The sequence below is a fragment of the Nymphalis io genome, chromosome 19 (genome assembly GCF_905147045.1).
Source record: "Nymphalis io chromosome 19, ilAglIoxx1.1, whole genome shotgun sequence".
Classification (NCBI taxonomy): domain Eukaryota; kingdom Metazoa; phylum Arthropoda; class Insecta; order Lepidoptera; family Nymphalidae; genus Nymphalis; species Nymphalis io.
This window is the reverse complement of record NC_065906.1, coordinates 2,811,036-2,826,951: the sequence shown is the minus strand read 5'-3', so window position 1 is coordinate 2,826,951 and position 15,916 is coordinate 2,811,036. Positions and strand designations below refer to the sequence as shown.

Below are 15,916 nucleotides of genomic sequence, written 5' to 3'. Positions count from 1 at the left end.
GTATAAAACTTAAATTTTGACTATAGTATGACATTAATCGTTTTGACTAATAATAAGCGTTTTAATTTCAATAAGTGTTTTAATCCATAATATTGTTATAACATTTAATTGTGACACACAGATTATTAATACATAATTTAGTATTGTTGATAATTTCAACGTCAACACACTCAACAGGCAGCAATCGGCATTCAGCATACGCAACGCTGTCAAAATAAAAAATACGGAGCTGGCTGATCTGAAAGTCCCCCTTACAGAAAGTTAAAATAATAATTTTGTATGTGTTTGTTTACTTTTAAAGAAATATCAGTTTGAATTCCTAATTCATAAAGAATTGAACTTGTGAGTGTATTATAATAATCAAATAATATGTCCGCAAAATTAAATTTGACTAGTGTTTAAAAAAACATACTTTAGTTTTCAATTTCCATTAATAATCTCAACTATTTCAAGAAAGCTACTATCATTTATAGATAATCGTAATCACTTATCCATATGGAGTCTAAACTAAAAGAGTACCGTGCTATTCGAAGGAGGAAAGAAATAATTGATAACGCAAAAGAAAAGCTAGAGAATTCCAAAAATAAAATTGTAAACTTTTTCATTCCTGAAACCATTAGAAATATGGAAAAAAATGATCAACAAAACGAGGACGAGGTTTTATTAGTATGTACATTTTTATTCTAAAATATTTGCCTTATTTTGATATACCGTATTTATTAAAATTGTTAAAACGATTTTATTAATTATCAAATTTTTAACATTTTCAGTTGGAAAACGAACACCAAAAACCAACCTCACAAAGCCTTATTATGGAGGAATCAGTGGATACATCAGAAATAAGTGAAAATGGCTCAATAATAGATGAAAAACAAGAGTCCTGGAAATATTTCACAGTAAAATGGTCTATTTATATCATAGTTTGGGTCACCTTGTACATAATCTTCTTGAAACTGCAATTTGGTGCAGTATTTTTCGTTATATCTATTTTAATTGGTATATGTCTAAATACTAGGACGAGGCCTAAAAAGAAGGGTGAAGTATCAGCGTACAGTGTGTTTAACGAGAACTGTGTGAGTATAGATGGTACTTTGAAAGCAGAACAGTTTGAAAAGGAAATAATGTATGGGGCAGGTGGTATGAGAGCATTTTAATAAGAAAAAAATTGATATATTCTGAAAAAAACATGTAATTTATAAATATTTATGGCATTATTTAAAAATGTTTAGTGAGTGCTTAGCTAATCACTGTTTTCTCTTTCATCATTAATTTGATATTTGAAAGAAGATCAACATAGACACAGCTTTAACTAAACACTCCCTTAACAACATTTATTGTGAAGCAGTAATATATTATGGCTTAAGCCAAATAAAACTAGAGTCTTCTATCTAGTTTTATCTATCTTAAAATAAAATATCACTAATTTATATTTCTCTTTAAAAGTTTTTTTTTTATAGAATAGGAAGGCGGTTTTATAGAATGGTGGTGCATTGGTGATGTAACCATCGCTTACATCACCAATGCACCACCACCCTTGGGAACTAAGATGTTCTTTCCCTTGTGCCTGTAATTACACTGACTCACTCACCCTTCAAACCAGAACAAAACAATACCAAGTTCTGCTGTTTTGCCGTAGAATATCTGATGAGCGGGTGGTACCTACCCAGAAGAGCTTGCACAAAGCTCTATCACCAGTAAAGATGTGTCAAATATGAAGTTAAACCTATATTAACTAGTTTTATTTTAATGATAATATTTAAAGTGTAATGCAGTTCATGATTTAAGTGTAAAATGTGTATTTTTATTTATATACTGATACTACAAATGTATACTGGCAAACAAGCTTTCTTATAGTAGGATTTTGTTGCCAGTGTACATTGACACTAAAAAATATTCCATTCCCGAAAGCAAACACCAACTTGCTACTGTACCTGCAACTTGTATCTGGGATTTAAGATCCTTTACATGTATTAACTGTACACTATAAGTGAAACAAATTAATATTATAACAAAAGTAAATGGGTAGGTTGTACTACCAACCTAGATTTATTTAACACTATTAATATATCAGGAATTAATTTATTATGACAAGTTGTTTTACATTAATGATGAAGTAATTTTTTGTCAATTTAATATAATTTATAGTGCAAGTAATCTTTAAATAAATTTGACCAACGCCATGCCCAGCACATTTTTTTACGAGCTATTTAAAGTCTCTAGAAGCGCCTATGTAAAGATGTTACCCTCACTAAAAATGATTGTAGAAAACCATGAGCTATAGTAAATTATTATTCACCATTACTTCATCAAGAATCTTCTAAATATATAAAAAAACTTATTACATTGTTAATGTGAAAAAATATTTATCATTTAAATAGGTTTTTAGGACAGATTCATTATAGGTGAATATTATGTATAAATCAATGTGATAATTATTTATTATAATAAAATAAATAATTTATAGTAAGGTATAAATTTTAATTATTAAAGTCTTTTAAAATACCCATAATAGGAATTGCGATAAGTAGATACTAGTATAAGTATATACATACTTATGTACATATACCCAACGTTAATAACATAATGGACTAGAAAGAATTTGACTAGACTTTATTATTCACTTATGATATTGGCATTGTTAATTTTTTCTTGTGTAACACTGATTTTTTTAAATCTTATAAAATTCGATTTCAATAAAAAAAAATGTTTATTTTATTATCTTACGAAATATGTGGCATAAAGTAAAAGTATGTGGTATAAAGTCAGCACCGTAACAGCCTGTGAATGTCCCACTGCTGGGCTAAAGGCCTCCTCTCCTCTTTTTGAAGAGAAGGTTTGGAGCTTATTCCACCACGCTTCTCCAATGCGGGTTGGTAGAATTCACACGTGGCAGAATTTCAGTGAAATTAGACACATGCAGGTTTCCTCACGATGTTTTCCTTCACCGTAAAGCACGAGATGAATTATAATCACAAATTAAGCACATGAAAATTCAGTGGTGCTTGCCCGGGTTTGAACCCACGATCATCGGTTAAGATTCACACGTTCTTACCACAGGGCCATCTCAGCACATTTAAGAAAAATATAGACCTCTACACCTAAGACTGCTTACGTATTACTAGACCCCTTATTGGAGAGGATAATATAATTAATAATAAACTTGAAATATTAAGTGAGCAAAGCAAAATCTATGGCATTATAGATTATTAACATGTAGCAAATTTAATTAATGAATGACATGTTAGAAATAATAAATCAATTATTTAAAAAAAATAGTTTTTTTTATTTGTTATTGGAAACTCGTTGACCTTGGAAAATAAAACAACAACGTAGGTATATATATGTTTTTATTAAATGAATAGGAAGGGAAATTTAACAAAAACTAAATAAAATTGGCATTCTACGAACCCATTTTTAATATTTAACATTATACAATTCAAATATAAATCTATCACATATGGCAACATAACATTTTTAAATATAGCAACACATTTAGGACAATGTTACAACAGTTGTTTCTGAAACACTAAGCAATAATAATATTAACTTATCCTCCTACAAGTGTAGTTCAGACATTTGTTCCAAATGTCATAAGACATGATTTAAACGACAAACTTAATAAATTGGTAACTATTTAATAAGTATTTTGAATCATAAAACGTTAATTCAAGAAATACGAATATCTAATTATTTTTTAAGCAAGTGACAATTAAGAAAAACTTAATGACCTATGGGCAATCATATAACAATTTAATATGTAGTTAATTATATTTGACAACAATATCATTTTTAAAGAATGCAGTAAAACTATGACTAATATTAATAACAGGCAATAATTAAAATTTAACATACATAAACATTGCTACATGTACACTATCCTACAAGTGGCTGTATAAATTTGTGGATTAGTATTAATTTAAAAAAAAATACAAAACATACATATTCCAATCATTTTCTGGTCCCAATAAATCCTCCTTGAAATATTGAAAATATCCAAAAAATATGGGGTTATATACACACCACCATAGCACACAACTGTGCAATAGAACATTTTCAATAAATTCCTAGATTGTATGGCACTACCTTCTTACAAAATTATATAAATTATATTCTTAATATTAATGACAATTGACATAAAATAATTTATTAACATACATCAAAACTGTTTTGTTGCATTATTTTATTTTATAAAATTTAAATATGTATACCGATGATATGAAAAAAAAAATCACTGGAGCAATAATAAGCATTATAAATAAATTCACTTTTGCAAGAGATCATTGAAACATAAAATACTGAGCTTAATATGATATAGGTATTTGGTATATATTATACATCTTAACAAAATTAATTAAATGTTAGAATTCTATGAAAACAGACTGGACATTTTTGTTAACAAGTGCATTTTTTAATGTTAAATTAAATAATAGAATAAAATAGGATAAGATTAATCCATTTTATAAAAAATGTAAGCATAGGATCTCGTGTTTCCTTTGATTAGTCAGAGACAAAATTATTTAGTATCAATAGTGAAAAAATTGAAATTTATTAAACCACGTAAATCAATACAAACTATTGATTTCAATACTATGGTTACTGGCATATTTTATTTATTTATCTGTCTAGATAAAACGTCTGAGTGTATATAAAAAAAATCTGCTAATTATTGGCTCGTACGCTCATTATGGACTATCATTGCCGGAAACTTATTATTAGGCAAACACGCTATACTATGGCATGTTATTAAAACAAATCTGACATACTAATGGGAGTGACAGGCCAATTTTGTTGCCATTTAAATGCAACACTATTTAGACAAATAAAAAATCAAAGCTTCCACATTACAGTGAAACTAAATCAATTGTCACAACTCACAATTTTTATATAATATTAAACTTGAACTACTTTCCTAAATAAACTACATAAAAAACTAAAGATTTCAATTTTATAAGCATTTAACAATGAACAAATTATATGAAATATAAATAATGTTTATATATTTAATTTCACATCTATTGCATTTTGTAGAAGTGAAATTGGACGATATAAGGCACAAAGAGTATTAAGAATAGAAAATTTGGACTCGATAGCGTATCCAGGAATTTATAAAAATACAATCATATTAATGTATATATTTTTTACTTTACAATCGCTTTGATTGTTACCGTACCACATAGACCGATAGTTTAAATAGAAGTATGATGAATTATAGTCTCTTATTTTATAAGCAAATACATATTATAAGCAAATACAAAATAGGTAAATAAAAACTGCCTGTTAAATATTCCCCCTAGCCAGGTTGTTCGGAGTACATTTAAGCATGAATAAACAGAAAGTAAGTCAAAAAAGTCAATGGATAGAATATGTGGATTTAAACCTATTTTGAGTAAATCAAGAAAAAAAACTATATGTATTAAAATGTTTACAAATCATCTTTGGCGGTTTGTCGGTGTGGAAGGAATTTTAGTCAACTATTTTCTAGTATCTGCCTGATGAAAGGGTAAACTAGACTGTTCTATATGTCTCGCGTTTAATTAACGTAAGACAAAAAACTAGAGACCGTTTGGGTGTTTTTACAGAATGTTTTAGCTGTTTATTCCTTTTTAAAGGAATATTACGAGTTAAATCCTTATATTGTAAGGTATAACCATTCAAATTTCAAATAAATTATCCCCTAAAGTACGTTATGTATCTGGGGTGAATAGGACGAGATCAAGGCTCGGGCGTCATAATGCTAATCAAAGTTGTGACTACATGTGATAGATGAAAGCCGTCCAAAATATCTTAAGCGAAACATAAGGGGCACTAAAATATTTAGTTTTAGGATATATGGTAATCCAGTCATACTTATTTTTGGTAGTTTTCTATAGTTTCGGTTTCTATGCATAGACAATATTAAAAAAAATGTAAAAATCTCTTTGTAAACTGTTACAATTAATGCTTTTAACTGGCGTGTTATTATTTTAAATAATAACACACCACAATACCTCAAATTTGAAAACAACACTAAATCAGTCTTACGTCTAGCAACAAAATAAAAATATTATGACAATTATCTTTACTTTTGTTTAAATTACAAGATAAATCTATCAGTGCGATCGTACTGTCTTTTTGATACTTCAATGATTAACATATGATGATAAATTGCATCTTTTTTATAAATAATAATATCCTAAATAATAGCAAATAATGGAATGTTGAGTCATTTAAACATTTTAATATATGATTAAAATATTTTGTTTTTAAAGAAATGTATACATTTATAACAATAAATCATTTCTTTTCAACATATAGTATCTTGCATTATAATTTACAAAGTAACAAACAACATGAACAATATACCTTTAATTTTAATTAGTGTAGAACCACGCTTTATTTTGTAGCTGAATGTGGAACCACGGCATTATTTTAAAATATATAACACTTATATTTTCTACGTAATAAAATTGAAATTATTAAATAGCAACACAGAGAAACAGAGGAACATTGTACGAAGTATTTTCTTAAAGAGTATTAGTTTTTTTTTTAAAGATATTTATTTTACTTTTAAATACCTTATGAGTATATTATATTGTCATGTGAAGTTTTAGTTCTAAGACGATTAAATTTGTGAAAACACAGAAAAATATAGATTTTCTTGTTTTTTTTTTCTCATGGAGTAAAATATCCTCACATTGATTAGATACTTATTACTTACAGACTAACATTTGATTGCACCTACATCGCCAAAAGATGGCTCTCGCTACAAATTGATAAAGTCAATAGATACATTTTATTAAACGTTTCAATCAAATTGCGAAAACAGCGCATCGTAATCGGGGACCATAAAACGTTTTAGCCTTAATCAATATCGACATTATTCGATTACTTTTTAATCTTCTCGTCTATTTAAAACTTTCCAAAATGGCGACGAGTACAAATCCCTGTTCGGTAGAAACGGGTTTACGTTGTGCCTTTTAACATCGGGCAGTAGGAATACAACGCTGATGGCTATAATCATGTGCCATATCGAATGTACTATTTTATAATTCTGTTCAGTTTGCAAAAACGCGTAGCAAATCAGACCGACGGACACCAATGCAAGACCCAATGGCATATATGTTGTATAATAGGAACGCGGATATTTAACTTGTTTTGTCTTCTTATAATCCACATACCAACTAACAATTAATATGAACGCACCAAAAGCGACCGGTATAAGGAATGCAACGAACGAATGCATATTCCACGTTGTCAATAGAGCTATTATTATTGCACCAATTATTTGCAGGAAGGATCTCAGTTTTAAACTAATTATGCTCATAGCTAGAAGTGTTACCCAGAACGACATTAGTCCGCAGTAGAAGTCACCGAATTGTAGCATGTTACCTCTCATGATGCAGTAGGCGATTTGGGCAGGTGCATCACACGCGTGGTAGAAGGTGGAGAACAGCATCGTGAACATGTACATGACTGCCTCGACGAAATAGAAGCGAATTATCGCAACGTAGATGGAGAACAGGAAGAGAAGGTTGCTCAGCGTTAGAAGTAGAACAGCGAGTACCATGTAGAAATGACTGTCTACCCTTGATTCGTCTGAACAATCCCAGCCTAGAAATTAAAAAAAATATATTAAAAATAAAATAATATGTATATAGCATACACTAACATATACGAGCTAGCAGCCACCTAATATGTTAATTACAAGAATAATTTAGTTTTTTTAAAAGAAAACCGAACGCAAATGACTACACTCCACCTGATGGTAAGTGGCAGTGGAGTCCAAATGCGACTACGGCCAGTACAGTCGGAAAGAATTTGTGTACTAGCCGCACCCGCCTTGCCGGCCCGCAAGATGCCGTAATTTTGTTTATGTTTAATAGCCTATAGGCACAGACCTTGTATTTTTTAAGAAAATGTTTGGAGCTTACTTTAACGCGCTGATCTAATGCCAGTTAGATAATTGAATAAGAAATAAAAATGATAATCTGTCAGGGGTGACGTATATGATTCGGCACTATTTTCCTACAAAATTTTTTATTTTCCTTATACTTGCAAGGTGAATGCATTGTCTACCATATGATAGCATTAGATTATGATAATAATCAAATAAAAAGCACTCTGAAAGTACAGTCCGAAAATGGGCAGGAAGACAACATCAAATAATATATTTACCGCCATATCCCGAAGAACAAGAGCAGAACGACATCACAAGTCCACTAAATGTATTTATTCCGCAATTGCCGTGGTTACTGCATCTACCATTGACGCAAGAATTCGAAGATATTGACAATACAACGGTCGCATTACATTCTGTCTCACCTTCCCTTGTTATATTAGAAAATGTGGTAGAATCAATTTCGTCAGAATTCTCAGTGGTGTCCACGTAATACCTTGTGCCATTGTGCGAAGTGCGACAGGGACAGACAACGCTGTCGCAGAATAGCCGGAACGTCAAGTACCATAAAGCTCCTTCAGGGAACGGAATTATTACTTTGTCGTAAATAGATTCTGAATCGGTGCTATTTAAAACAAACAGCGCAGGTTTGATACGATCATTAAATTTACAATGCCCTGATTCTAACGGCACACTCGCGTGACTGATGTCTAAACAGACGACCACTTTAAAGAACTGATTTTCTTCTGTGAATGCCAACAGCGCTCCTTTCTTGAGCTCCCTTTTGTAACCCATGTAGTATTTCAAGCTCATTAGAAGACTCGTTTCGATCGTCAAACTTCCTCCAATATCTATGAATTGATTGATTTCAAATCTCATCGACCTGATTTCATTCGAGGACAAATTCACTAAACTGGTTACGTCTTGTAAATCTGTTGTCGGTAATCCGTAGTCGAATGCGAAAAATCTGTCTTTATCGTCACGCATGAGACTTACTAGAGTTTGATTATCCGTTTCTTCGAAATCACTCGCGGCATACGAATCACAGTCGGTTATATTGGATGTGTTACCTTCAATTAAATCTAAATTGATGAAATGAACAGCGTTTGGGTAGGCGTGGAATATAACTATCTGGTTGTTATTTACATTCGGATCGAATACACAATATAATATAAAGTTGTCCTCTGTCGGAGATGATTCAGATTGAACCCTAACTGCTATTTTGCTGCTTGTAGCTGTTGTCATTGCGATATTCATGTTGAGTTTTATTGGTTTCAAATTATCTTCTGATTTGCATTTGAATAGTGTCGGTAACGTTTCGTATTCTAATGTCAAAGGTTTGTAACAGTTCATGTAACGAGATGTGTCATCAGATTTCAATTGCAGGTCAGTGTATAAAATTGTATGGCAATCAGCAACTAAGCCTGAAAAATGATAATTAACAATATTACTTATGTGAACTAGTCTATTGGCGTGTCTTGGGAATAAATCCTACTCGTATACTGTTATAGCCAACGACATGCCTTCTCCGCCACTCTCTACTCCCTCGTTTGTGCGCGTTATACAAATCTATTATTATAATATTAAAGTGGTTTATTTATTTATTGATTTTTGTTAATAACAAATTATTTCCATAACTATCAATTTCGATCATAATTTTTACTTTTGCTAGGAAAGTCGTGACGACCATATTTTTAAGCCTGTTTACATTTTTTAGTTTTAATTTAACATTTAGAAGAATACACCATATGAATGTATAACATTCGGTAATACACTCGCAAGATTTTCTTCCGCAAAGCAATAACGTGTTACGACGAGGGGTGACTGGACTAATGTAATAACGGGCATTAGACATAACAACTCGGGTCCAATGATTCGAAGCGCATGGGCAAATACTACAGGCTCTATGTATCTACTTTATTTAAAAAAAAAAACCGCTTCCTAATTTTACATACAAATTTATATTAGTTAAGTTATGTAAAAGAAAGCTATTGATCGACTTTTACTAAACGTTGTATAAGTATTGTTTTTTATTATTTGTACTTCGCCTAAAATCTCAAAGTACCTAGGGGGGCCTGGATCTCTAAGCCGGGCTTGACAGCAGCAGATTTTTTTTTAACTTTAAAAATCTAATAGAGAACGATGACGTGTTTGTATGTTGATCCAGTCCAACAAATATTTTTCCAAAAAATCAGTGCCATGAATTTCTAACCAACGAAATTATATTAACCATACGATCTGGCATAATAGAATAACGCATCGTGGAAGTGGGACGGAAGTTGCAACAATCACGATGATCTATTCGACGAGGCCACTTTAGGCATTGAGTGTCATTACTTTAGGAATGTTATATCCGATAAGTTCATTTTAATAGGAAAATTTGATGTTTCAAATAATATTTAAAACCAACTGCATTTACAAATCTCTTCATTAATTACATTACTAGTGAGCCAAATTCGTTATAGAGATTGAGATAATTCATCAGGATGGAAAATTATCCCACGCATTTACGTAACACAGAAGTCATTGAGCTTAGATTAATTTAAATTACAATCGGTGATTTCGACAAACATTTCATTCTAAAACGTCCGTTACGTCATTTTTCAAAAAATAGATTACACACACACACACACACATATATATATTAATTGCATAATAGAGATACTTTAAATCCAGGAATCATTAGCTCACCTTCTTGTTCAACTTTTTGCGTTCTCGGATCCTCCCATTTGATGTAGGCCAGGGCGTACCAAATACCAGGCTTCGGATTTTTTATTGAAAACGAAATATTATTCCCGTCAGAGAGAAGTTCTACTGTGTACATATTTTCCCTGCGATCTGCGTCAATAAAATCTTTTGGGAAGGAATATCCATCTGGATTAACGGCAGGATACGATCCATATTTAAGGTGTATTATCACATCTCGAGGACTGCAAGAGCCTGAAAGTAAAATTAAAAAAAATAAAAGCGTTCATATTTATATATTATAAAGCACCAATGTTTTTGTCACTATTAACTTTTACCTATAATTACATATCCCATTTAATTACGTTGAATAATATTTTTTTTTTTTTTATAATATAGGAAGGCGGACGAGCATATGGGCCACCTGATGGTAAGTGGTCACCAACGCTCTTAGACATTGGCATTGTAAGAAATGTCAACCATCGCTTACATATCCAATGCGCCACCAACCTTGGGAACTAAGATTTTATGTCCCTTGTGCCTGTAATTACACTGGCTCACTCACCCTTCAAACCGGAACACAACAATATCAAGTATTGCTGTTTTGCGGTAGAATATCTGATGAGTGGGTGGTACCTACCCAGACGAGCTTGCACAAAGCCCTACCACCAGTAAAAATATCACTGGCCGCCAAAAAAATCGACCCACCCGTATTTTTTTACTTACAAAGTTGTTATCTTAACTATGCGACGACCTAGGTGGATTGTTTTACTTATGGGACATACATTTAACATTTTATTACCCACTTGATATTGATTTGGAGGAGTTGTAAGTGTTATTGAGGATATTTGGAATATTTTTAAAGTATTGATAAGAAAACGTTACTTTGTGCACAAAGTGCATGGTTAGTTTATTTCCAGTTCTTAACGCGGAGTCATCTCGGTTCGATGTTTATTATTGATTAAGTGTATGAAACTTTGTTGAAACAATAATTTTAATAAGTTTAAACATAAAAAATGGATACTACTGAAGCAGAAGCTGCTCAAGTCGTAGCTCTTATTCATGAGGGGTTAAGTCAGCGAAATGTGGCTAGAACACTAAAATTAAGTCGTTCAGCGGTGCGAAGAGTGTACAAACGCTACTTGGAGACTGGGGAGTATCGCCGGAGACCAGGATCTGGCAGGGGGCGTGTCACGAACCCGACCGATGACCGTTTTATTGGTTTGACTTCTTTAAGAAACCGACATCTTTCGGCTGTTGACGTTCAAGGTAGACTCCGAGAAAGTCGTGGAGTGTCTGTGAGTGAAAATACTGTAAGAAGAAGACTTCGAGAGCAAAACTTAACCCCTCACAAGCCAGCAACAGGACCAAAACTCACAGCATCCCATCGACAAGCAAGACTACAATTTGCTAGGCAGCACGTCGATTGGACACTGGACCAATGGGAGACAGTATTGTTCAGTGATGAAAGCCGAATTCCTACATATCTATGAAAACTCAAGACTCGGTAATAATAAGCCAGGAGCTAGTTTGGTTGAATAGAACACGTTCTAATCATAAAAATATTACCAACATTGGTCATTTTCCTTGAAATACTTACTTTAGCAGTGTTACAGAAAACGTGGACTATGATACTTGTAGAGTGTGGTAAATGGATTTAATAAATCTAAAAACTAAAAGCAATCAACTATACATACATCTTATCTAATTCATTTGGGGTCGGCACAGTAAGGTTAATGCAAAAGATTATATAGACCTTTACGGCCGCTCGACTGCCTGACGCTAACCTTCCTTTAGATGGTAAGCTTGCTTTTGCTGGTGGATAGGCTCGTGTAGGTATTACCAGCTCAGTAAATTCTCTCCGCAGGACTCGAAATATATTTGTGATTTACTTCTTACGATAATTTATTATTATCAGCTCTCAACACAAGTGCAAAATTTTATAAAATTTATTATTATTAGTTGTACTAATAATTAAAGTCACCATAATTTAAGTGGGCAAGCCGAGATGGCCTAGTGGTTAGGACGCGTGAATCTTAACCAATGATCGAAGGTTCAAACCCGGGCAAGCACCACTGAATTTTCATGTGCTTAATTTGTGTTTATAATTCGTCTCGTGCTTGACGAAAACATGTGTCTAATTTCATTGAAATTCTGCCACATGTGTATTCTACCAACCTGCATTGCAGCAGCGTGGTGGAATAAGCTACAAACCTTCTCCTCAAAAGGGAGAGGAGGCCTTAGCCCAGCAGTGGGACCTTGACAGACTTAACAGTCTGTACTGTTACATACTAGTCGGTACTGTACCATAATTTAAAAGATTACATCAGCAAAACGAATACGTCAGAATAGATATTTTGGATGTAATATTCTAATGCACTCAAGTACCGGATAGGATGCCGTTTGACAAGAATTATGAATATTTCCTGCCATTTATTATCTTGATAGAGTGAGTAAAGCATCCATTGCGCTACAGATTCCTCGGATCTGTATTTATTTAATAAAGCTATGTTCGCAACGGTACTGAAATAGACTAACCCACACATCAGTCAATTAACAAATAGTTAAATGCTCTGATATTGCAGAGCCTTGGACAAACATTTATTGACATAATGAGTAAGTATAATTACTAAGTATAATTTTATACATGAATGTTTCGTGTAATAACAGATATAGGCGTAGTCTTTATGAACGAAGATGACCTCTTAACGTCAGGTGGCTATTTTTGTCTGCATTCTAATGATTTGATAAACATAAACATTTTATTTTTTTCCTCTTGTTTATAAATCTTTACTGGTATTATAAATGCGAAAGTATGTTTGTTTGTTACGCTTTCACGTCATAACTACTCAACAGATTATTATGAATTTTTGCATACATGTTATCAGGGGTATAGAAAAAGATACCTAATATCTCTCCACCCTCAAATACGGGGAAGCCCCGGGCAAAATATATGAAGTTTCATAGGAAAATTACTTGTTATGTCTTGGTTCAGTAGTTACAAAACGAAGATATATCAAGTAATTTTCCTCAATAATACCAATATAATTACCAACCAGTATATAAAATTAAAAAATAATAAATAAATGTGAATGCATTAGTTAATGTCTTATGAAAGTAAATTTTTGAATGGAAGATTCCATCTCGGGTATGTGGAGCAGATGGATCCTCCCAGTTTAGTTTACTCTTGATCTTATCGTTTTATATCACTCTAGACTTCTCAAGCTCCTTGACTTTTGTCTGAATAAATCATACCCAGGCGGATTTTCTCTTTGCAACCCTTCAAGCTTTATGTGTTTCAGATCACTGCTTACGGTGGTCAATTAAATTAAGTTTATACATCTAATCTAAATGTTATTGGTATTTCGTAACGTTATATTCACTCACCAAGATATACAGAGACCAGATTAAAAAAAACGTGAACGCAACCCGTAAGATTTTACGTTACTTTCCACGTTTCGCCAGTTTACTTCTAGGCAGTTTTCATCTTTTATATACGTTAAAACAGAATATGGGACGAAAATTCGTCACGGCACAAAGAAGTACTATCTATAAAGGGCAGAAATAACGTAGAAAGTTTATTATTTTATTCCTGCCCGGAGTACCACCGAGGCTTCCGGTTCAGCCTGGTTCAAGCCAGAAGCAGACAAAAGGTGTTTGGAATTCGAGGAGGAGGAGTATAGAGGTGATGAAGGCAAACCGTTGCAGAGTTGGCCAAGCGTCTTTCTCGCATTTCTAGCTATTGCGTACGACAGCGCGAGCCCATACTAGCACGACCTTTTCTTATACCAATCCGCCGCATCTCCTTCTGGACCAAGACAGTCTCATAGTAGGAAACCACTGTGGGACCCTACAACATCCTCAACCACTCACACTAATGCAAGGAAGTTTACCGTGACTGTATATTGGGTGTGCAGTGAAATTTTATCTTCCTCTAAAGGGACCAGGTATTTGAGGAAGGATGGTGAGGTTCTTTGGCCAGTTTCGGGTACTTTGTATCTCCCCGTAGGTTAGGTTAGGTAGGCACAGGATGGCATTATCTTTTTAGTTTTTTAGAAGTTAACTATATATTTATAATAATAAAAAATGTGCTCAAATTGGAGGGTGTTAGTAGTTATAACACAGTATTATACTATTGTAGTTTCTATTGTATATATTGTTTATGAAATGTATAATTTTTTCAAAATATTAAATAAATAAATATCCTAGCTAATGTTCAGACTATTCGCAGACCAATCCATTTTCTAGTTTAAAAGAAGGTGATAATGTTTGAAGTACCTTTCTGAGATTAAAGTTTAAATATATATAACATTCTTAATATACTTGCATAATGACAGCTCTACATAATAATAAAATATCAATAATATACTTTCTACATTTACAATTAACAGCAGGTTTTTATATATCTTATCAATAAATAAAAGATAACATAAACATTCATTTAAAAGTCACAAAATAGGCTCAAAGAAAAAAAGTAATACTTTTAATTTAATTACATTTCTATTTATTCATTATTAATTTATGTCTATATGTCTATGAATAGTCAGACTATTGTAGTAATGAAACATTTGGTGGACCTCGTATGCAATACAAAAAATCGATAGCTGCAAAAGGGAAGACCTTCTATAAACCTATTTATAGCTGCAAACTTTAACTTATATTAGAAATATTTAAATATTTAAACAAACCTATATTATTTAAATGAAGTTCTTCAGATTGAAAAGTAAATAGTGCATCGCTTATGTCGTTTATAACGGGATAGAAGACCACAGAAACGGTGCGATAACTTCTATACATGTATACGTCGATACCGACATGTCTCGTTACCAATTGGTACCCTTCTTTGATTACCGGCCGTGTACTAGTCAATTGTTCAATTATTTTCTTCTTCTTGTCTTCAATTTCTGCCTCTTTATCACCGTTGCAAGCCACATAACAAATCAAAAACACTAATAGATAAGCACTTTTCATTTTTCACTTAATTTGTAATGAAACAAGAAGAATAGCGTTGCCGTAGCTATCAGAAGTCGTGATTATTTAATTAACAATTAAATTGTTTTTGTTTCATGAAAACGGTTTTATTTTAATATTCTTTTATTCGAAAACGGACGGCACCGATCGATAGACTTCCTCCGCTAGGCTCCACTCTGTTTTCTGTCAACAATCAACATGACACTGACAACTGATAAGCAAAACTGACAGTAGGAACTATGCCTTGACATGGATAATAGTTTCTATATATCGTCTTACAGATTTATTCAATATTAGTTCTTCTAAATATTAGAAGCTAGCGTAAATATTATTTAGTCATTTCATAATTTCTAATTTATATTAAATAGATAATGTTAGAAAATC

General features: G+C 32.4%; 2 protein-coding genes across 3 annotated transcripts; one reads left to right on the top strand and one right to left on the bottom strand.

Annotated features, from left to right (window-relative positions):
* Positions 1 to 189: 189 nt before the first annotated feature.
* LOC126776230 (uncharacterized) lies at positions 190 to 2,439 on the top strand. Of its 2 annotated transcripts, none has more exons than XM_050498550.1 (3): positions 190 to 277; positions 474 to 666; positions 771 to 2,439. In XM_050498550.1, exons 2-3 carry the CDS (start codon positions 496 to 498, stop codon positions 1,152 to 1,154), a joined length of 555 nt encoding a protein of 184 aa, XP_050354507.1. In that variant the 5' UTR covers positions 190 to 277; positions 474 to 495; the 3' UTR covers positions 1,155 to 2,439. The 2 variants fall into 2 exon arrangements, with proteins under 2 accessions (XP_050354507.1, XP_050354506.1); XM_050498549.1 differs by having other exon boundaries at positions 190 to 342.
* Positions 2,440 to 6,305: 3,866 nt separating this feature from the next.
* Positions 6,306 to 15,701, bottom strand: LOC126776201 (post-GPI attachment to proteins factor 6). The gene is made up of 4 exons (XM_050498500.1): positions 15,250 to 15,701; positions 10,568 to 10,816; positions 8,155 to 9,300; positions 6,306 to 7,590 (listed from the first exon to the last, which is right to left on the bottom strand). Exons 1-4 carry the CDS (start codon positions 15,530 to 15,532, stop codon positions 6,872 to 6,874), a joined length of 2,397 nt encoding a protein of 798 aa, XP_050354457.1. The 5' UTR covers positions 15,533 to 15,701; the 3' UTR covers positions 6,306 to 6,871.
* Positions 15,702 to 15,916: the final 215 nt, after the last annotated feature.